At 46.4% G+C, this 23,855-nt stretch overlaps 1 protein-coding gene across 2 annotated transcripts in view; it reads left to right on the top strand.

Moving 5' to 3' along the window:
- The window catches only part of LOC123759585 (major facilitator superfamily domain-containing protein 6), a 58,831-nt gene that overhangs the window by 13,895 nt on the left and 21,081 nt on the right, over nucleotides 1-23,855 (top strand). For both annotated transcript variants that reach the window (XM_045744694.2, XM_045744693.2), the window contains exons 5-8: nucleotides 4,811-4,965; nucleotides 7,868-8,055; nucleotides 10,203-10,339; nucleotides 19,597-19,709. In XM_045744694.2, the coding sequence (XP_045600650.2) occupies nucleotides 4,811-4,965; nucleotides 7,868-8,055; nucleotides 10,203-10,339; nucleotides 19,597-19,709 (593 nt within the window). The remainder of the gene's footprint in view (nucleotides 1-4,810; nucleotides 4,966-7,867; nucleotides 8,056-10,202; nucleotides 10,340-19,596; nucleotides 19,710-23,855) is intronic.

Genomic DNA, 23,855 nt, shown 5'->3' with positions numbered 1-23,855 from the left:
GTACACTTCACAGGGGGTTCAGTTTTTAGCCCCCTTTCCCTCTTTGTTGTTGTTCCCTTGGGCTCAACCAGTTTTGCAGCACTAGTGCCTGGGCTTCCCACAGATAAAACCCCCTGCAGGCCCCTGAAAACCCTGTTGAGGCTTGGTTGACCTGTGGCTGTGTCCTCCAACTTCCATCTCGCCCATATCTTAGGGTAACAATCACTGGGTTTGCCACCGTCGTGCTGTTTGTGAGGTTGCTGATACCTTCGCCCGGGGTCGTGCGAGTCTTGTTCCCCGCTTGTTCTTCAGTTACCATTTCTTCGGGAGATCTTTAGGGTCAAATGGCTGTTGCATTGCTTGGTTGGTTTAGGTTATTGCAACAAGCTAGGTTGGTTGCCTGCTCGAATGCCCCGGGGCTGCCCCATTTTGGTTAAGTCGGACTTGGGGGGGGGGGGGGGGCATTAGTTGTTTTGGCCTTGGCTCAGTCCACGCCCCTGGGTCCTTTCCCTGCTGTTGTGGTTCCTCTGCTTCCCCTGCTGACAGCTCCTAATGTCTGAGGGTTTCGGAGTCGGGTCGGGATTTAGTTGGGGATGAAACTTGGGCAGGATTTAGTTGGGAATGAAACTTGGACGGCTCTGGGGGCTGCCCCATTCATCGCGGGGACGGAGGTCTTTGAGCATGCCCAATCCAGCAACGAGGAGGCTTGGTTGACGACCGGGCTGCGGGGCCGCTGAGCCCCGAAAATGCCTCAAGGTCAAGGTATGCTTCTCCCGCCGAGGCTTCTGGGCCTTACCAGCAGGCCCCCTTCTTGTTGCCTTTCCCTTGGACTCTACCTTTTCTTCTAGGGTGTTGTGACTCTGCCCTAGGGCCTCTGTTGGGGGTTCCCGGGGCTATGGGGGAAGCGGCTAGCAGTTCTGGGGCCATTTGTCCCCTGGTTGGGCCTTGTGCCTTCTGGGTGGATTTTATTTTTGTCCCTTCTTCCCATCTGCTTTGGTTTTCCCCATTTACTGGCGTGATTTTGGATCCCTTATGACTGAGGCATCTTTTGTTTTGGTGGCCATTTTGCTTGTCTATGGATGCTTATCTCCCTGGCCACCAGAGCGGCACTTCGGCTTGTATGTTTACATGTGACTGCTGGGTGTGTGAACCTGCATTTTTCTTTTTTTTTTTCCTCTGGTGTTTTTTCTCCTCCCGTTGCAGTCTGTTTTGTTCTTTCTTTGGGGCGTCCTACCCTGTCTGTTCCACTGGGAACATTTGGGCGTTGGTCTTTTCATCCGGTCTTGTGGTTTCTGTCTTTGTTTGGGTTCTGGGCCCGGTATCCGTGCCCTTTATGCTTTGCTAGCTCCCATGCCTTCGGCCCTCTGTTTTTTATCCATTTTCTGGCCGTTTAAGTCGGGGGTCCCTTACATTCGTGTGCTCTTTCTGGACACCTGTTGAATTTTTTCCATTCCGTTGTGTGCCACCCCCTCGGTTGGTTTCTGGGTTCCTTTAGGTTCTTCAGTTTCATTCCGGAGGTTTTCTCTCTCTCAGGTTTTCCCTGTGGAGATTTGGGAGGCCCTTGGTGGTTTTCCTCCTGTGTGACCCAGCATTTGCCCCTCGTCCCCATATTGGGTGCATTCTGGGGTTCCTGGGTCTTCCTGACTTGCAGATGGCTTCCCTTTCTTGGGCCTTGGCACGGGTTTTGGGGTTGTGCCATCTTATCGAGGTGGGCCTTTGGTGCCAACTTTTGTGCCCGTGCCTCTTCCGGGGCTGACTTCGTCTGGTCGGTGCAGTGCTCACCCTGCTCGATGGTTGGCTTCTCAGAGGGGGCACCAGCCCATTCGAGTCACCCCCGTTGACGGGGCGATGGGGGAGAGGCTGGCTCTGTTTGCCCAAGCTTGGTCCCACGATTCGTGAATGTTTCGAGTCGTGTTTTCCGGCCTGTGGTGGCGTTGGGTGGTTCCGCTCAGAAGCTCGGGGCTGACGGGGTGGGCTTCTTCCCATGCATCCTGTTGGGTCATCTTGGAGTGGGTGTGCCTGGGCGTGGTCGAAACGACCTCGTCCCTCAAGTGGGTTTCCTGCTTGTTCCAGTGCCAAAACGAAACTGTACATCTATGTCTGCTAGGTGTTCGGGTGTTGGCCTACCTCGACGACTGATTGGTGTGGGCTCCCAGCCAGTCTGCTTGCCAAAGGGGTGGTTCTTTCCCAGCTCTCTGTGTTCAAGTTCCTGGTGAACTGGGGAAAGTAGTTTCGGCTCTTATTTTGTTCCCTTTCTGGCATGTCCCTGGCCTACTTTTCTGCCACCTTGGCCTGTTAACTTTTCTTGGTCTTCCTGTGTCCCCCTTCAGTCCAATTGTGCTTCTGATTGCAACCCGTTCTCGCACTTTCTTACAGTCAATATTGACTTGTTAAATAAGTGCATATGTGACATACTAATTTATTGTGAATATTTTAGTTTACCTAGAAAAGCTTCATAGAAAACACTGACCTTACCTAACCTTCTTGGTATGTTAAGATAAACATCTTATTGCTTCGTAATTACAATTATTACTTAACCTATACCTATAATAGGTTAAGTAATAATTGTAATTACGAAGCAATAAGATGCTTATCTTAACATACTAAGAAGGTTAGGTAAGGTCGATGTTTTTTATGAAGCTTTTCAAGGTAAACTAAAATATTCACAATAAATTAGTATGTCACATATGCACGTATTTAATAAGTCAATGTTGACTATACGAAAGTGCGAGAACGGGTTGCCGATTGTCAGGTGGTCAAGCGTCTTGTTCTCCTCCATCACCAGTCATTCTTATTTGGGCCCTTGGTGGGCATTTTGTTGTTGCTGGCTTCTTTTCTGGTGGGGTTTGAATTGGTTGGCTTTCAAAGAGTTTCCCTGTTCTTTGCTTCATGTACTTTGCTTTGCTGAGGGGGGGGGGTGCATTTTGTGTAGTGTTTGGTATCAACATTGCTGCATCCTTTGTGCTGCCAGTTCTGTGTCAGTGGGTTCCTTTGTGTCATGGTTCAGTTGTCTGCAGTGTTATTCTTGCCAGCCTATGGTCTTCCCTTGTCCCTTGGTTGTTTATCTTTGCTGGCTTTGTGGAGTGGTTCTCGGCTCCTTGTTGGGCGCAGAGGGTTGGCCCTTTTGCAAGGTGCTTGGGCTCCGCCTTTATTGCTATACCTGGGTCGAAGTGCTCTGGTAAGACCTTTGCCTTTCTTGCTCATCTGCTGGGTCAGTTGTTGGTTAGCCGGCAGTCTCGTTTTCATTCCTGTTTGTGGTTCGGCTGCTCTTTTGCTGTCCCGGTTTGTGTGCTGGGCCATTCAGGCGCAGGTGCTTTGCAGTCACCCTGCAGTCTGCCGACATTGTTCTTGCTTGGTCCTCAGCGTTCTTGTGTAGTTTGTGCAGTGTTTCTTGGTTTTTCTCCTTTTCTCCAATTTTCCTTCCTTCCCGGTTGGTGCCCATTTTGGTTTCTTTCTCCGTGGGTATAGCTTCAGAGAGCCACAAGGGGCTTCCATCAGAAAACCAGCGTTGAATGTAATGAAGCGCCAATTTCTGGGTGAACTCCAATGACTCCCTGATACCCTGCCTTCTCCCCCAGTGCATTGGTGTTTCCATCATAGAGCTGAGGGTGAAGCAGTTGGCTAACCCCTGGCTGCCTCCCTTCCCTCCTCTAACAAAGGGGAAGGTGGGGCAAACGAGCTAGCGCTAGTTTCATGAATTTTTTATTATTTGTTTACATTGTTGGGGGAAGTTCTTTTGGCAGTTTTGAGGCTGCAGTCTCATTTCTAATTAGCAGTGGTTTGTTTTGCCTTGCTGATTTTTGAGGTGCGTGGCAGACATGGTTCAGATTCATAGAAGTTTTATCATATGTACCACTGCTCTCTGCGCCTCTTTAGAGGAAGTCAGGTTTTGGCTCGTGGTCTTCATTGGGCCTCTGCAATTGATGGCACCTAGTAGTTTGGTACTAGTATATTAGCATAATAGCTTCAGGGAGCTACTGAGGTTCACCCAGAAATTGGCGTTTCATTACATTCATGCTGTTTTCTGGGGGGAGCCCCTTCGGCTCCCTGGAGCTATCCGGGCCGATATGATTATACGTACACTGATTTAGTGTCATACTGCAAGGGGCCATCTGTTGCGGAGTCCTGTTGGCCTACCAGGAACCACAAGCCAGAACCTGGCCCCCCTCAGAGAGGTGCAGGGAGTGGTGGTACAATGAACACATTATATTTAAAGTAATTCATGTCTGCCACCACCAGGGAAAGCACCCAGAAAAGTCTGCGAAACAAAACAAACTACTGCATGGTAAAAAATGAGACCGCAGCCTCAAAACTGCCAAAAGAACTCTCAAATTACAAAAATTGTGAAACTAGCGAGTACTAGTTCTCTTCACTTGTCCTCTTCTGTAACTTGAAAAGCCAGTTAACTCCAAATGTTGAGTAGAACAGTTCTGAGCTACACGCTGCATTTGTTTCTAATCAGTCATCTCTGATTTGTTTATTCACTTGGGTGGGGGGGGAATTCACCTTTTGTCTCGATAGTTTTATCTTCACCCAGTTAAGTTCTACATGTTTACTGTCAAGCTCAAAGTGCATGCTTTGGTTTTATTGTTACCTTCATCAACAGTGGGAGATAATTGTACATGACTGCAGCATGTTTCTTGTGGGTGTTCACTCGGTTTACATATTTAAATAGAAAGTAACTGCAGCAATTTTTTTTTTTTTTTTTTTTTTTTTTTTTTTTTTTTTTTTAAGTTTCCTCACTTTAGATATGTCTTACATATTTTGACAATTTTTCTTTGATGGTAAGTTTTCAGTCATTACTCCATATTCTGTCTTATTTTATCAACAGCGTGGAGTGTGGTGGTGGCCAGTGGGAGGGAGGATGGTGTGCTAATGTGTGGACCTACTGGGAGTTCTGGATCTTCACCGCTCTTCTGTTTATTGGTCAGATCTCCTTTAACACTGCCATCTCCATTACGGATGCCATTACCGTCGATACCATTGGTGTGTGTGTCCGTTAATGTGTATACAGTACAGTATATGTATTTTGTATTATATAATTCCACTAATCTTAAATTTTATAATTCGTGTCTGTCAGAGTGTACTTTAACCCTTAAACTGCGCAACACATCATGTGATGTGTTGAGTAACTTGCTATAAATTGCGCATCATATCATATGACTTATTGGAGTACAGGTACTACACAAGATTTAAACGGCCCGCAGATACACGGGGTTCACCTCACCTTCATCTCGGCTCTTGTAAACGGACACCATTTAAAAAAAAAATCGTGGGACAAATTCCCGGGTGTGAGGGCCTCAATATTGAGTGAGTCACCAAGCCTGACGCACACAACATGAGGTCACAGCACTGCTGTTCAGCTTGTGACCACAGCATCGCCTAAAAATGCCATAATATACATGTTCATGCTATTATTTAGCGATGATAGTATTACAGAACACCCCTGACTGTGATACAAATGACCAGGATTCTGATAATAGTAGAATTGTTGTGATAATTAACACTGTAGTGGAAGGAGTAATCTTGGTGGGGAGGGAGGTAGCATTGTCTGCTGACTCTGTGTGACTACCTTTTACTGTCTGGACTCACTATACCAGCTTAGTTGTTCGCTATGGTGAACAAAACGTGCAGATACTTATATATAACATCTGTATATAATGAATAAAAGCAAAAACAGTATTGTGGGAGGAAAATGGTAGCGAGTCAGGTGAGGTGAGGGAGGGAGGGAGGAAGTGGCAGCCAGTGGCAGGCTGCCACTGGCTGCCACTGCCACTCAACATACCACCTTAGTGGTTCGTTATGGTGAACACAAATCTAGATACTTATATATAATGTGTATATGCAGTGTAATAACAGCAAAAGGAGGGGGGGGGGGGGAAGAAGCCATTTTCGTAATGGGGGTGGCAACATCTGCATGATTTGTCATGTTGGTATGGGTGGCCACTATGCTCTTTGGGCACTATACAGGCTTAGTTGAACAGTTATGGTGAGCAAAACATGTAGATACTTATATATAATGTGTATATATAGGGTAATAACACTACAAACAGTATTGTTGGGGTGAAATTTTAATGCGTCTGACCTTGAATGTGTGAGGGAGGCAGTTGCCAGCTGACTGTGCGAAGCGACGTCTCTAAGTGCCTGAACTAACTATATCAGCTTAGTTGTACAGTTGTGGTGAACAAAACATGTAAATACTTATATATAACGTCTGTACATAATGAATAAAAGCAAAAACAGTATGGTGGGAGGAGAATGTGGGCGAGTGAGGTGTTGAGGGAGTGAGTGGCAGCGAGTGGCTGGCTGGTGTGTGGCAGTCACTCCTCGTTGCTTTTTAACTCATAATACCAACTTAGTGGTTCGTTATGGTGAACAAAACATGCAGATACTTATATATAACCTGTGTATATAGTGTAATAACTGACAAAGTATTTGTTCACTGTTTGATGAACATAATTGAATCAACAATATGCACACCATAGTTTTGAGTACAGCGATGATTCACACATTTTATTATATAAATATATCACACTACACACTATTGAATATTACAGCAAAAAAACTACGAAAAATCAATCGGAGACATTGAAATAATTAGGCAATTGCCTCTTTGTGGCCACTCCTGCCTGATAGCTGGGGAGGAACAGACCGCCTGGGACGCACGCTGAGTCAGCGCCTGTTTTTTGCCAGACTTCCCCGCCCTATAGCAGGCAATATATGACACTTACGATTTTTTTTATTATTTTTTCCCATGATCAGAGAACACAAATTAACAGGTTTAGAAGTAAAAATAATTTCTTTTTTTTTTTTTTTTTGGTATGCACCTGTGGGTGACAAATGCTAATTAGCCCTTAGCAACACAAGGGTTAACCGCCATGCTGTGCTGCCTTAAAATAGGACATTCCCGCTGTGTGCAGGAAATAAATGCTCTGCAAAAATTTTTGTTCTTCCAAAAGGGTTAAATACCCTCCCCTGATAACATATATGTTGAAAATATTGCACAAACGTACTTTGGGAGCAGTGGTGTCCAGAAAATGACGTGTAACGTCACAGCTCGGTGGTCGCCCGTGCTGTAGACTCCCGGTAGCAGTCGCGCGCCAGATTCAACAAGCGCGAGTTGCCACAAATATTTTTACATTCATTTTTCTCGTACAAATGCACTTCTTTTGTTTTTTTCTGGATAATCCTATGTTTATTAAATAGTTTACAATATTCAGGCAGTAGAACATCCGTCCTGTTCAAAGAAAGAAACTAACACACACAGAAACTGTTACATGTACCCTGTATTGCAAATGTGTCCACAAGCATTGTTCATATTTTCTTTAGTACATGTTCAATTATTTACATTTACAACTTATTTACACACTGTACATTATCACAGACTATATAAAAAAATCCACAAGGGCTGTGACGAGGATTCGAACCTGTGTCCGAGAGCATCCCAGACGCTCTCGGACGCAGAGAGCATCCCAGACGCTCTCGGACGCAGAGAGCATCAAATTTGTTCATTTGATGCATCATGCAATTGTGATTTCTGTGTGTAATGAAGTCACAGACTATATACATCATATACATCACTATCAACACACTTAGAACTGCACGAATGTGTGATAATCAGTGAAGCAGTCCATGGGACACAAGGCAACTTTGCACTCAATGCACCAAGTGCAGATAGATCTTTGCTTCTGTTCCCTATGTTGCGTGACACTGACCGCCGCCAAACAGTACCTTGCTTCAACAGGCATGAGCACCACGGACAATTATTGCAGTCACTGCAAATGGAACTACATTGCAATGTGTTTATTTTAAAACCTTTCCTGATCACCTTCATGTTATTGAAACATATCTAGTCTTTTTATTTAGATGTTAATTTGTGTCCCCACAGGGAAGGATGGGAATTATGGATTTCAACGGGTTTGGGGCACTGCTGGCTGGGGACTAATGGGCCCTGTTAGTGGACTTCTTATAGACTTGTGGTCTGGCACCTCCCTCACCAAGGACTACACACCAGCTTTCCTCATCTGTGCCCTCATGGGATCCATTGATATTATCATCTCTGGCACTGCTATTAAGGTAAGACACAAGGGTTCTCTGTAATTGCTTAAAACTGTTATTTTCAACTAGAAATACATAAACAGTCACAGTATTGATTTCAATATTAATGATTTTTATTTACATTATATAAATTTTCAAGGCTTATATTTGAAATTGATAATTTGTTTAATTTATTAATGGTAATGTATAAATTTGAGCTATCCCCCTTAGCTGCTTCCTGAGCCACGTATCCATATGGCCCTCCTGGTCTACAAGACACGTCAGGCTCTTCACCAGGTTCTATCAACCTGTTCTCTCACCATAAGTCTTCACTAATGGTCCTGACGTATAAATACCTAAGTGTAATTACTTAAGTGTAGTTACAAGATGAGAGCTACGCTCGTGGTGTTCAGTCTTCCCCAGTACTCTATCACATAATGCTTTGAAACTACTGATAGTTTTGGCATTCACCACCTTTTCACATAACTTCTTCCCACCGTCTACTACTGTTTGCGAAAGTGAATTTTCTTATGTTTCTTCGGCAGCTTTGCTTAGTTTAAATCTACGACCTCTTGAACTTGAAGTTACAGGTCTTGAGTGGAGGAGGGTAGGCTGGAAAATTATCTGTCCAGCACAGAGAAATCATTGTGTTGTCACAAATAAAAATTCGTAATTCTACCTGCAAGCAAAACTTTGGATAAGGTAGGAAACCCAATCTTTGCTTTAACTGCTTACCCACTAGCTGCATGGAAAGAGGGTTGGGGAAGCTGTCAGCCCTCATGTGCTGCCTGGTGTTACCTACTTAATGAGCTGCTCTTTAGAGACAGATTCAATCATTTTTCTGGAGGGACCACACATTGAGATAGCTTCAAACACGAGTCACATCGGAATCTAAGAATCCTGATAAGCTATTGGAGATCGGAGCCAAAAAAACCTGGCACCCTCACAGAGGCACAGGGAGTAGGGGATCTGAAAATCGCCCTCACCGAATAAACATCCAGCGAGTTTGGCATGAGATGCAGGACAAATCCACCTGAACTGAGACAGAAGACAAACGGTAAAAATAGACAAAAAGAGTAGCATGAAACTTCTTAATGCCTCTATGATGAAACACACCGATGGAAAACTAGCAGCTTAATCACCTGTGCATCATATAAATGGTGATAGACTAGCATCTAAAACTCCAGATTTGTAGATCAGAGGAGAACATTGAACCAGAGAGAAATGTTACAGGACCGGTGCCACCTCAGGAAAAAGGAGGCATGAGAGAGAGGTGGGGGAGACAGTCATAAGGCAAAATCACAAGCAGAACAAAAACCTGGGTAAGAACAGCATGCCGAAAATGAGATGAGCCACGAAAGAAGACCACTGCCTCTCAAAGGAGAAGAGTGAGTGAGTACTGTAGTCAAGAAACAAGTCTCAAGAGACATCACCCAAGGAAGCCTGAAAGTCAGGACCAAACACTCATTATTCAGGTACAACCAAAGCCTTGTTAAACCGAAAATAGGGTTGCCTGCAAGCCAGGAAGAACACTGAAATCGTAACAACCACTGGGCTGAAGCTGACCCGAACTCAAGTGGCAGGGTCCACGAGGGAAGCAATTGGAGGAAATGAATAGACTGACTGAGCCAACAGTGGCAGGTGGTGCAGTTGAAGGTTTAAAGGGTAAGTATCAAACAAATATAAATTTATAAACATTGTTGTATATGATGAGTCAGTTATCATATACAATATGATGTATATGATATATAACTCAGTCCTCTTAACTGGTAACTGAGGCCTATCAGAATGGAATTGGATAAGGTTGGGCATGATGACTTTGTTTTTGTGTTAATACCACTACCTGGCAGTGGTTGATGGTAGTAACCTAGTAGGTGTTGATTGGTTAGCATAATGTTTTCTAGAGTGTTGCAAGATGTACGATACTTGGACATGTTTTGCATCGATGAAGAGCACTTTTCTGTCTATATTCTGGACAGTAAGATCTTGCCTTAGGAAGCAGCTCAGGTAGTGCTGTACAGTAATAATATCTACAAGTATTGCTTCAACAAGTATTAAGAATACTATTTAAAATTTTACATGTTACCCATGCAAATGTCTAAATATCACCTGTTAATTGTGCAGGTGTCATACAAGAACTTGTTAATTGTGCAGGTGCTGTACTAACACTTTCATTTCCTTGGCAGGTTCCAGAGATGAAGACAGAACATGACGTCTTAAAGAAGGTGTTGCCGATCCTGCGCCAGCCTAGATTCTTCATGTTTTGCTGCTTTGTCGTCATGAATGGTTTCTTTGACGGTGTCGTAGCCAGTTATATCTTCATGTAATAGAACACATGCATTTTATCACAGTGGAATCTTGATTATCAGAAATAATTGTGAATGAATCCTACATGTCTTATCCAGATTTTTGTTTACTATACTTGCCAAAGTATAAGAAAATTTTTTTCCCACCACCCTGCAAAAATACAATTCAAAATCTTAAAGTGAGCAAAGATCACACAAATTCATGACGAATGGTCATCACGTTATGATTGTCACCACAATAAAAATCAAAAAGTTTGTAATTAAATGTTGTTAACTTTATTTCTGGGTTGGCCACTCAGCTTTGCATAGCTATTGCAACGAGACTGCAAAGATTTATGGAATTTTACTAGGCTTCAGACACTCATTTGACCTTACTAGAAGCCAGGACCATTTTCATAATCTACAAGGCAATCTTGAGGATCAGAGATAAATCCAAAACGATGAACAAACCTAGTAGAAAGAATAAATGCCTCAAAACGTGCAACTGCTTGGAGGAAATTTAGTAATCGTAACTGTGACTAGAAGGCAGCCCATGTCATGCAGGGTTCTGGCATTTCCTCTTGTGCAGTAGAGCCCAGTGCTTTTGCCAAGAGTGACTTTGGGTCACATAAGTGATTGTTCTTGTGTAGAGTGCATAGGTCTGTCTTCACAGATTGCTTCAGACTACAGGTCGGTGTTTGTTTAATGCCGATAATTTCCCTGTGCCTGGTCTACATGCTCATTTACAGACAATTTAAGCAGCCAGTCTCCTTCCCCCAGGGGGTCCTTGAAAGGGATGGGTGGCTAGCAGGAACCCCAAGTGATCTGGGCTGTCATCTGGTGGCAGTCGGGCACATTATGGCTGGAATGTTTACTTTGTGTAATAACCGACGTGTAGTTACAGGATGAGAGCTATGCTTGTGGTGTTCCGTCTTCCCAGCACTGTGTCACATGACACTTTGAAACTAATGATGATTTTGGCCTCCACCACTTTCTCATTAAACTTGTTCCAACCGTCTACTACTGTTTTGAAAAGAGAACTTTCTAATGATTTTTTCACAGTGGCAATGATTGTTTGCCTAGTTTTCTCGGGGTTACTAATGTCTTTCAAGCAGTTTCATTCCAACACTTGATTTTACTATTATCTCAACATTTCTTTTCACTAAAATATTGTATTTAAAAAGAATATTCTTCAAAAGGCATTCACATGAATTAGAAAAGCCCTTCACATGAAAAGCGATATAATATAATCTATATCTGAAATGACCATATTCAGGGTTATTACTTTTGTCTAGCTTTCAGTTAACTTGAACTTGTAGATAAATCAATTTCAGATGACTAGGACGGCTGCTGTGTGTGTGTGCATGACCTTTGTTTATACATTCTTTCTTGTATATTATTTATTCATACATAGTACGCATGATCTTTGTACTGTATGTACATTCTTACAGTAGTACAGTCATGTTCATTCTCGACTCGAAATCAAGAATTCCGGGTTCAAACATGGGGCAGGACATAAATGATTGGGTGCATTTCCTATAGCTTAACACTATTGCTCTCTTTAGACACCGCTCACGTCCACTTTTCTGTGGGGAGCCCCTACGGCTCCCTGGAGCTTATCGGGCTAATGTGTGTTATGTTAGACCGGGACATTAGCTAAGGAGTTCAGACCTACCAGGGACCAGCGCCAGAACCTGGCCCCTTCAGAGAGGTTTCAGGGAGCAATGGCCCTGGAAAACCCCATATGGTTGGGGGTTTTCCTTATCTGCCATCGACCGGGGTTAGGCACCCAGAAAGGTAGGCGTAACAAAACAAACCCCACATGGTAAGAAACTACAACAAAAACCGAACAGAGAGGTAGAAAACTCCCTACAATCCCAAGGAAACAAGCAAACAAGCAAACATCACACTTTACTGCCGCGCCGATCGTCCGCGCAGCCCTCCCCACCCCGGGAGGGGGAGGGGGGAGCCCCGGACCTACCGCGCCGGCTGCCAAGCTCCAGTTCGTTCGCTAATGTCAACCGGGATTGACGCTTCTCTGGCCTCAGTTTCCTGGGCGGTGTTTGCCTTGTGTGGCGTTCACTGCCGTGTGTTGTGGTGTGCGGTGGCCAGGAGTACTTCATCAGTGCCGGGGCTGCATGTGCTTAGTGGCTGCCTTCCCTAAGCGCCCTGTGAGTACTGCCCTTGCGTTACAGGGTTATCTTCCCTGGGGCGTTCGGGAACCATTCCCGTAGAGGTTCTTGCTGCTCGGCATTTGCCTCGCCCTTGGGGCCAGCTGGGGCTTGGGGCCCTTGTTTGGCCCTGGGTAGGGATTGGTATTGTGCTGGTTAGGGCGTCAAGGTGTTGCGCAGCCTGCCACCTAAGCGGCGGCCGGTTTCTGTTGCCTCTGGAGACGGTGTACTTTTGCGGGGTTTTTCTTTTGTTTTTCATTTTCTTGCCTGGTGGGGGTCTGCCTAAGGTGGTTATAGTTCCACTGGTAGTGTTTGGCGGCCCTCTGCTAGGCCCCCGTGCTTGTACACGTCTCGAGGGGTTTTCAGTGCTATAATCTACCCTCTTGTTATGTTTGGGTTTCTAAACCGGTTAGCAACACCTTGCCCGGGCTTCCCGTAGTTGTTACCCTACGGGCCCTGGAAACCCCTGTCGGGGCTCGGGGGACCATTGACTGTGTCTTCCGGGTTCCAACCCGTCTTGTACGGGATCGTTGGTTGCTGTTCCCTTGTCTCCGGGTGACAGTCGCCATTTTTACCTCCGTCATGCTGCCTGTTGGGTCACTGACACCTTGACCCGGAGTCTTGCGAGTGATTCTCTGCTTGTTCTCCAGTACTCTCATGATGTTATTACTGTTCAGAGTACAGGCGGCATCCGTGTTGCAAGCTAGGTTAGGTTGCTGCAACATGCTAGGTTGGTTTCCCACTCGAATGCCCCGTGGCCGCCCCGTTTGGTTAGGTGCTGCTCGCCCCTTTCTCTCCATGTTCCCGGCTCCGGACCGTCTGCGTGTTTCTGGGTCGGGGCGGGGTTCAGTTGCGGCAGAGACTCGGGCGGTTTTCGGGGGATGCCCCGTTCGGGTTGGGGACGGAGGTTTGAGCCTGTGCCTCCTGCCAAGGCTTCTGGGTCTTACCAGCGGCCCTTTCTTGTTGCCTTTCCCATGGGCTCTTGCTTTTCTTTCAGGGCGGAGGGCTTGGAGGACGGCTCTGCCCCGGGGCCTCTGTTGTTGGTTCCCGGGGCTGTGGGGGATGCCTACTAGCAGTTCTGGGGCGGTTTTGCCCCTTCAGGGGTTTTTCTGCTGTTGGGCGTCGTTTTTCGCCCTTCCAGTCTGCTAGCTTCCCACATTTGCTGGCGTGTTTTTGTGTATTAAGCGTCAGTCACAGCCCCTGCTGGCGGCCATTTTCGTCTGCCGGTTTCCCGGCGTGGCCACCAGGGCGGCGTTGCGGTTTGTTTACATGCGCCTGGGTGTGCGAGCGAGCGTCTCTGGTGAGTTTTCAAAAAATTTGCAGGGTTTTTGTTCTCCTGTTGTCGTTTCTTTGTTTTTCTGGTGTTTTCTTGCCGTTGCCTGTTTCTCTGGGAACGTTTGGGTGTTGATTTGGGTCTGAGCCTCTGGGTTTAGGCTCAGTGCCCCTGGCTGGTATGCTTGCTCCCACACCTTGCCCCTCGGTTTTCGGTCTGTTGGGACCGTTTTCCCAGGGCGTTCTGCTGGGGTCTGTGCTTTGCCTTTTAGTGGTGTTCTCCGCTGGCAAATGTGGTGGTTTGGGCTCCCCCTGGTTCGATTCTGGGTTCCTTTGGGTTCCTTGGTTTCGTTCTGGAGGTTTCTTCCTCTTGGGCCCCCTTTTGTGGGTTCAGGGGACTTTGTTTCCTCATGTGACCCGGTTCTGCCTTTTGGGGTTCCGGGGTCTTCCTGGCTTGCAGACTGAGCTTTTTGGGTCTTGGCACATGTTGTGGTTGTGCTGGGACTTTGTGGTTTTGCTGTCGAGGTGGGCCTTTTGATGCAGTTTTGTGCCTTCTTTGCCTGGCCGGCGTAGTGCTCTTTGCCACTAGTCGGCGGCTTGTGCTTTTACACTATGTCCTCACCTAGTTGTGCTTGTGGGGGTTGAGCTCTGGCTCCTTGGTCCTGCCTCTCAACCGTCCGTCAACAGGTGTATCGGTTCCTGTGCCTCTTGGGCTCTGTCATGTCTACATGTGACATTGTATGGGGGTCAGCCTCGTTCCTTGTGTGAGGAGTCGCCACATTACTTCTTAGTGCTTTCCCGTTCCCATTCTGACACTCACAAAAAAAAAAAAAAAAAAAAAAAAAAAAAAACTAATTCTATCTGTGGCTCTTTTGGGTACTCAGTTTCCACCTGTGTCCCCTAGTGCGTGTGCCCCTTGTGTTACATAGCCTGTCCTTCTCAACCCTGTCGATTCCCTTGGGTATCTTGTATGTGGTGATCAGGTCTCCCCTCACTTCCTCTTCCAGCGAAGTGTGGTTTCTTTCCCGTAGTCTCTCCTCATGACTTCGGTAGTGTACTTTTTCTTTCTGAAGGGGTTCTGTTCCCTTCTCTGTTGACTGGGCGCTGGGGGAGCAGCTTGCTCTGTTGCCTCTCGCTTGGTCCCGCTGTTGGTGGGCGCTTTGGGTTGTCTTCCGGCCTCTGCTGGCGTCGGAGGACGGCTTCTCCCCCTTGGGGGGGGTTCAGAGCTGGCGGGGTGGGCTTCTTCCCTGCGCTTCGTCATTTCCTCTTCGTGGGTGCGTGGGGCGTGGTCGATCCGCCCCATCCTTCTGGGCTTCCCGTCTGCTCTTTGCAGTCATGAGCTTTTCCCGTCTGCTCTTTGCAGTCATGAGTTTTTCCAGTCTGCAGTTCTTCTGGACTACTTCCGTCTGCGCCCTGGATCCTCTCCCCTGCTCGGAGGACTGTTGTCTCCTGTTCGGATTCTGTTAGGGCCGGGTGCATGGATGGTGGACCTGGACCTCCAGGTCACTTCTTGGCACGTTCCTCTCCAGTTTTTCTGGGGCTAGCACGGTTGGTAATTCCCTATGTGTACTTACCTCAGTGTAGTTACAGGATGTGAGCTACTCTCGTGGTGTCCCGTCTTCCCGGCACTCTTTGTCATATAATGCCTTGATTATACTTGTCATATTGTCATATAATGATTGTCATATGTCATAATATGTCTTCATATGGTTGTCATACAATGCTTTGGTGGTGGGGCTTCAGGTTTGCTGTTTTTATTGCATTCCCTATTTTGTGAAGGGCACTTTGTATACTCTTTGCATCTTTACCGGATCTTAGTGCCCTGTCTGCGTCTGAGATTCGGTGTCTGGCCTACCTCGACGACTGGCTGGAGTGGGCTCCCAGTCAGTCCGCTTGTCTGCTCGCCAGGGGATGGTTCTTTCCAGATCGCTGGGTTTGGTTTCCTGGTGATCTGGAGGTTTTACCTTCTGTTTCCGTCCCGGGTTCGGACCTGGGCCTTGTTTCAGGCTCTTGGGCCCCTCATTGTCTTCCCTCCAGAAGTGTTGCTGTGGCTGTGGTCCCGCCTTTGGCTGTTCAGGAGGGGGTCCCGGGTTGCTCAGCGGTTGCTTGGGCGGTTGTGCGGGAGTTTGCACTTCGGCGTGCTTATCTGCCCGCGGAGTCGGGTTTGGCTCCGGCGTCGGTTGGTTCCTACGGAGACTCCACTTCCGCCTCTTGCATTCCTTGGGTTCCTTTGGGGATCTGGTGTTGGTGCTGCGTCACCAGCTTCCTCTTTGGGGTTTTCGGGGTTCCGTGCCTTGGCGGCTCCCCGAGCCTTCGCTCGATGTGTTCACGGACGGGTCGTCTCTCGGCTGGGGCTTTGTGACCAGTGCTCACCAGGTCGGCCGAGGTTGATGGAGTCTGTCTGTCCATCGGGCTCACAGCCCGGTTCAGGTGTTCATGGCTGTCTGGTTTGCGCTTCGGAGGGTTTGGGTCACTAGGTACTCTCCCATTCAGCTCTGTTTGGACTGTTCTCTGGTGGTTCTTGCCGGAACCACAGGGGGTTTGGTTAACCATGTGGTTCGTGTCCGGGGTGTGTCCTGCATCCTGGTGGACAGCTGTCTCGGTTCATTCCTCTTCGTGGGTTGGCCAGTCGTCGCCGATTCGTTTTGTTGGCTCTGTTGGGCTTATGGACTCCTGGCCATGGACGTCTTCGGGTCGGCGTGGTCTAGGCGTCGCCCGTTTTGTGGCGCCCTTCCCACCTGCGAGGACTTCACGGTGGAGGCTTTCGGCAGGCCTGGTCGAGGTGGGGGTACCGGTTCCTCTTCTCCCGGTCCAGCTGTTGCTTCGGGTTCTGGCTCAGTTGCAGCCCATTCCCACGAGAACAGTCCTTATGGTTCCACTGTGGCCGGCCCGGCCTTCTTTTCAGACGCTGCTTGATAGGTGTCCGTACCCGGGGCGTTTTTCCTGAGGCTTCGCCTCTTTCAGCAGGCCGAATCGGTCCTGTCCGTGACTGGTTCGGCCTTCTCTTTGGCTCTTCGCGTCTGGTATTTTGACGCAGGTATCGCCATCTCTATGGTGTTCAGGTGGCTTTGTTGACGGTGTCCCACCTGCGAGCTTCGTTTTGGAGACTGTATGACGTTTCTTACGTCTTCTCGCGTTTTGTTTCCCCCCCGGCCTGCTCATGAGTCGCCTGAGCCATCCTGGTCCTTGTTCAGGGTGCCTTCTCTTCCCCTCAGTTTGTGGTAGCCCCTTCGGTTTTAGTTTCCTCCTCTTTGGTACTGGTGGTAGCTTTATTGGTGTGCAGCCTTTCTCTGTCCTGGCGACGGTCGAGACGGCTGCTTTCCGGAGGGGTTCTTGGGGTATTAGTACTTGTTTGGTTTGGCCGGGGGGTGCGTCCTGTGTTCTCCCGGGTCGTCCGCAGTGTTTTCCTTCTTACTGCGGTCTGTCTTTGCGCCCGTGCTGTTCAGACGTTTGCAGCATTTGCTGCTGTGTTGGTGACGTCTCGGGCTCATTTCGGGCGCAGGGAATTGTGGGTCGCACAGGTTTTTGGCCGCCCATCCATGTGTGCGTCTGTTCTTGGGCGTTCTTGTTGCCTTGGGTCGCAGGTTTGCGACAGGTTGTCTTGGCTTTGCGTTGCAGAGTTTGTGGCGGCCGCCTCCCGGGTTAGCCCTTTCTTTTCCTTCTCTTTGGGTATGAAGCTCCAGGGAGCCGTAGGGGCTCCCCACAGAAAACCAGCGTTGAATGTAATGAAACGCCATTTTCTGGGTGAGCCCCGGAGGCTCCCTGGAAACCCTCCCTCCCACCGGTCGGCGGTTTTTTCGCGTTGGTTGAAGCTTAGCTTCCGAACTGGAGCTTGGCAGCCGGCGCGGTAGGTCCGGGGCTCCCCCCTCCCCCTCCCGGGGTGGGGAGGGCTGCGCGGACGATCGGCGCGGCAGTAAAGTGTGATGTTTGCTTGTTTGCTTGTTTCCTTGGGATTGTAGGGAGTTTTCTACCTCTCTGTTCGGTTTTTGTTGTAGTTTCTTACCATGTGGGGTTTGTTTTGTTACGCCTACCTTTCTGGGTGCCTAACCCCGGTCGATGGCAGATAAGGAAAACCCCCAACCATATGGGGTTTTCCAGGGCCATTGCTCCCTGAAACCTCTCTGAAGGGGCCAGGTTCTGGCGCTGGTCCCTGGTAGGTCTGAACTCCTTAGCTAATGTCCCGGTCTAACATAACACACATTAGCCCGATAAGCTCCAGGGAGCCTCCGGGGCTCACCCAGAAAATGGCGTTTCATTACATTCAACGCTGGTTTTTTCCTAGCCTTGGAATGTGGTCGCGTCCAGTACAAAAATATTTGTATAAAATTAATTTTTTATCTGATCGACTTGGGAATAGTTTCAAAATGAGCGCCTTTAGAGTGAGCACAATTTGATACCAAAATGAAAGATGTAACACGAAAATTAATGTCAGAACACTGGAATGATATAAATAATTTTGTGATGGTGAGCGTCCAAAATTGAAATATTTGTTAAAATTCCAGTTGTTGCTCTATTATTTTGGGACTAGTTTTAAAATACGCACCTTTATATTGCGAACAATTTGATACCAAAACGAGCGACGTAACACGAAAATCGATGTTATCAAACTGAACGAGTATACACATTAGGTTGCAGTATGCAAATTGGTGCTCGTTCACGGGTAACTTTAAGCTTTGCTGCAGGGAGTCTCGCCAGGCTTTTGGACATTATATGCATATACACCTGTAGGGAATTTAATTGCGAACACAATGATACCAAAATGAACGATGTGGCACGAGAATTAAAGTGAGAAAACTGAAACGAGTATACTGTACACATTTTACTGATTTTGTGCGCTCACGGGTAACTTTTGCCAACTTTATTCTTTGCTGTTGAGAGTCACTCCAGGCTTTTGGAAATTATATGCATATACACCTGTAGGGAATTCTATTGTGAACACAATGATACCAAAACAAATGACGTAGCACGAGAATTAAGATGAGAAAAATGAAACGAGTATACACATTTGAGTGTCGCCACGCTCTTGCCCGCACGTTGGGGGCGTGACCTCGAAGTTGGCGGTGCGCATGCCGTAGGCACGAAAATGTTAATTTTCCTATTCACCTAACAGTAAACAGGATTTAGTCAGGTTGTTGAGGGGCTGCATCCTGGGAAAGGGTCAGCAGTTCCACCTTGTGGGAGAGAGGGGGGATACCTCAATGTAAGCCTGACATGTATACTGTATATATACACTGGCTGCCTATCCCCTAACACTATGAATATTATCATTATTAATATTATTATTACTGTAATATTATTCATATACATAGCTGCATAGTTTATAGTACATGTAGAGGTGAAATTCACATAAATGAGGCCACAAAATTGAATTACAGTAATTAGTGTCCTTTCCATGTCTATGGGAGCAGTTTAATACAGTACAGTTCATAGGGGGAATGGGTGACCTGTAACAGTGGTCTACATCCTCGGCTCACAACCGAGGGATCCTGGTTCAATAACTGGGCAGGGCAGAGACTGTTGGGCATGTTATATTTCACCTGATAGCTCTGTTCACTAAACAGTAAAATAAGTATATGCAACTTAGGGAACATATGGGGTTTGCATCCTGGGGAACCTCAGTAAGCCTAAATATAGATTTCCAGTCCCCAACAACAAAAATGAAATCTTCCTAGGAATGTTTATTGGCAGATTTGCCTTTGTAATTATTAATTAGACTGCTTTTTATATTCAGCCATTTATATATGTCTTGTTCTCCCTCTATGTCTGTGTTATAAGTTAAATAAGGGGTGTGGTTAACCATAATGGTATTGATTGCAATATTCCCTTTACCGTTGCTCCTCCCCTCCCTCCAGCATGCAGGAGGACATGGCTCGGGGCACAGACGCCATGGGCTACATGAAGTTCCTCCAGGGAATGACCATCTTCGTCCAGTGTTCCGCAGAGGTTCCTTTTATGCTTATAAATAGTGAGTGCATTGTAAAAGTTTTCCTATGTGGATATATTTACAGTTTGGTATTTGTGATTAAACAGTTCAGTGGATCCTTGCTCTAATGAACCACGCTCTGATGAATTCCTGGATGATTTTAACAAATTGCATTCAGTGCAAGTTGTTCAGTAGAATATTTTCCATTGTTCAGCATGTACAAGTACTGTATATTCCATTGAACAATGCTGGCCGAGACTGAGCATCGGGATGCAACTGTGTTAACAACATCCATGGTCCACCATTGATGTATATACATGGGTAACGGGTGTATATACTGTATATTAACCAGGTGTAAACAATTATAAAGTGCTTAAAAACTTTTAAATAAACTTTAAGATGACATAATTGTTTACAAGTTGTTTTATAATACAAATAATTAAAGAAATATTGACAACTATACAAAGAGATATTATTATTATGCCATGTCACAAAGAAATCACAATGGTGTGATGTATCAATGAAATAATAATTTTGAGGCATTGGAGAGAATTGAACTGGCATTTTGGTGGTTCTCAGACACATGCCTTCACCCACTTCGCAACAGTGGGACAGAAGCCGAATAACCCGGAACTCTACCGAATTCATTGGGAGGTTCTGGAGGCTCCGAACTGGAGCCCAGAATGCTGGTTCAAGTCACTCCATTGCCTCAAAATGATTTTTCTAATTATGCCATGTGTTAATAACATTTATCATTATCTAAAGGAATCTTGATTTAGCTTTGAACATTATTAACATATGAGAAGATTTAAAAACTGAAATATTTTTAAAACTAACAATTATTATACAAATATTATTCAGACAATAATAACTCGAAATCGTACACAAAGTTGCAAGAAAAAAATATAAAGCAAAATATTTCCAAACCACAAGTCAACATGTGTTGGAACAGTGCTGGTTGGTTGTTCGATGAAATGATACATTGGTAATTATTGTATTATCAACACTGTAATTGGCCTTTTTATTAAGAAAATGTCTTACTGTGGCAGTCATAATGCTGAAGAGTGTAATAAAAAGTAGAATATATTATCCACTGGACTGAAAATTGGCATCACATGTAAGCTGTCAGCATGGTGATGAGAGTTGGCAGCAGTCAGCTAGCTGCCTACAGAACCCCGTGGATAATGTGACTTACTGGGGAGCCGGTCGGTCGAGCGGACAGCACACTGGACTTGTACTCGCCTAATTGTGCTTGCGGGGTTGAGCTTTGGCTCTTTGGTCCCGCCTCTCAACTGTCAATCAACTGGTGCACAGGTTCCTGAGCCTACTGGGCTCTATCATATCTACACTTGAAACTGTGTATGGAGTCAACCTCCACCACATCACTGCCTAGTGCATTCCATTTATTACATTTATTAACTACTGACACTGAAATTCTTTCTAACGTCTCTGTGGCTCATCTGGATACTAAGTTTCCACCTGTGTCCCCTTGTTCGTGTCCCACCCGTGCTGAAGAGTTTGTCTTTGTCCACCCTGTCAATTCCCCTGAGAATTTTATAGGTGGTTATCATGTCTCCCCTTACTCTTCTGTTTTCCAGGGATGTGAGGTTCAGCTCCTTTAGCCTTTCCTCGTAGCTCATTCCTCTCAGTTCCAGGACGGGCCTGGAGGCATACTGCTGAATCTTCTCTAGCTTTGTCTTGTGTTTAACTAGGTATGGACTCCAGGCTGAAGCTGCATACTCCAGGATTGGTCTTACATAAGTGGTATACAGGGTTCTGAAAGATGCCTTACACAAGTTTCTAAAGGCAGTTCTTATGTTGGCCAGTCTAGCATATGCCACTGATGATACTCTTTTGATGTGGGCCTCTGGGGACAGGTTCGGTGTGATATCAACCCCCCAGATCTCTCTCTCTATTTGACTCTTGCAGGATTTCACCTCCCAGATGATACCTTGTGTTCAGCCTCCTGCTCCCTTCGCCTAATTTCATCACCTTACACTTTCCTGAGTTGAACTTTAGCAGCCATTTTCTAGACCATTCCTCCAGTTTATCCAGGTCATCCTGTAATCTGTCTATCTTCATCCATCTTGATTCTTCTCATAATTTTTGCATCATCAGCAAACATTGAGAGGAATGAGTCTATACCCTCTGGAAGATCGTTTACATATATTAGAAACAGGATGGGTCCAAGTACTGAGCCCTGTGGGACTCCGCTGGTGACATCTCGCCACTCTGATGTCTCCCCCCCCCCTCACCGTTACTCGCTGTTTCCTGTTGCTTAAGTACTCCTTTATCCACTGGAGCTCCTTCCCTTTTACTCCTGCCTGTTGCTCCAACTTTTTTAACAGCCTTTTATGGGGTACTGTGTCAAAGGCTTTCTGGCAGTCCAGGAAAATGCAGTTGGCCCACCCTTCTCTTTCCTGCCTAATTTTTGTTGCCTGGTCATAAAATTCTATTACACCTGTGAGGCACGATTTACCATCCCTGAACCCATGTTGGTGGTGCATTACAAAGTTATTTCCCTCCAGATGCTCTACGAGCCTTTTCCTCACGATCTTCTCCATCACCTTGCATGGTATACAAGTTAAGGAAACTGGCCTGTAGTTCAGTGCTTCTTGCCTGTCATCCTTCTTGCATATTGGAACCACGTTAGCTGTCTTCCAACTTTCTGGTAAGTCTCCTGTTTCCAGTGACCTGTTATACACCATAGAGAGTGGCACACTTTGTGCTTCTGCACCTTCCTTTAGTATCCATGGTGAGATTCTGTCAGGCCCAACAGCCTTTGTCACATCCAGCTCCAGCAGACACCTTTTGACCTCATCACTGGTGAGGTCAAATTCCTCCAAGGTTGCTTGGTTTGCCGTCTCCTCATTTAGTGCAGGGGGCTTCTCCTTGTTCTATTGTGAAGACCTCCTGGAATCTCTTGTTGAGTTCTTCACACACCTCCTTGTCATTCTCTGTGTATCTGTTCTTCCCTTTTTGCAGCTTCATCACTTGTTCCTTCACTGCTGTTTCCCTCCTGATGTGGCTGTGGAGCAGCTTTGGTTGGGTCTTGGCTTTACTCGCAATGTCATTTTCAAACTGTGTCTCTGCTTCCCTCCTCACGCTGAGGTACTCATTTCTGGCCCTCTGGTATCTCTCCCTGCTCTCTGGTGTTATGTTATTTCTGTAGTTTCTCCATGTTCTTTTACTTAGTTGCTTCGCTACCTTGCATTCCTGGCTGAACCATGAGTTTTTCTGTTGTTTTTCATTTTTCTCCTTTTGGACGGGGATAAACCTGTCTGCAGCTTCCTGGCACTTCTGGGTGACAAAATCCATCATGTCATGCACATTCTTGTCTCTAAGTTCTGTTTCCCATGGTATTCCCCTGAGGAAGTTCCTCATCTCGTCATATTTTCTTCTTCGGTAATTCAGTCTTTTTCCCTCCGATCCCATCCTTGGATAGGTTATCCCTACCTCCACCAAGTACTCAAAGGTCAGTACACTGTGATCACTCATTCCTATGGGGGCTTCAACTTTGACTTTCCTTATTTCTGACTCATTCAGGGTGAATATCAAGTCGAGTCTAGCTAGTTCATCATTGCCTCTCACTTTTGTGGGTTCCTTGACATGCTGGCTCAGAAAATTCCTTGTTGCCACTTCCAAGAGTTTACCTCTCCACGTATCTGCACCTCCATGTGGGTTCCCATTCTCCCAGTCTATCTTCCCATGGTTGAAATCGCCGCCCATGATTAAGAGTCTTGAGCCATTCCTGCAGGCAACTGAAGCTGCTCTCTATTATATTAATGGTTGCCATGTTGTTCCTATCAAACTCCTGTTTAGGTCTTCTGTCATTTAGGGGAGGGTTGTAAATGACTGCCACTATTATCTTAGGTCCATCCATTGTTATAGTTCCTGTTATGTAATCTCTGAATCCGTCACAGCTCGGAATTTCCATCTCGTCAAAACTCCAGTCCTTCCTTATCAGCAGGGCCACTCCTCCACCTCCTCTCCCTTCCCTCTCTTTCCTTACTATATTGTAGTTCTTTGGAAACACAGCATCTGTTATGACTCCTGACAATTTTGTTTCCGTTAGTCCAATTACATCAGGGTTTTCTTCTTGCGCCCTTTCTGCCAGTTCGCTTGCTTTATTGGTAACCCCATCTTGTGATCCTGTGGTCCCAGGTTCGATCCCGGGCGCCGGCGAGA

This window comes from Procambarus clarkii, chromosome 8 (assembly GCF_040958095.1).
Source record: "Procambarus clarkii isolate CNS0578487 chromosome 8, FALCON_Pclarkii_2.0, whole genome shotgun sequence".
Classification (NCBI taxonomy): Eukaryota; Metazoa; Arthropoda; class Malacostraca; order Decapoda; family Cambaridae; genus Procambarus; species Procambarus clarkii.
This window is presented reverse-complemented; position numbering and strand designations above follow the sequence as displayed.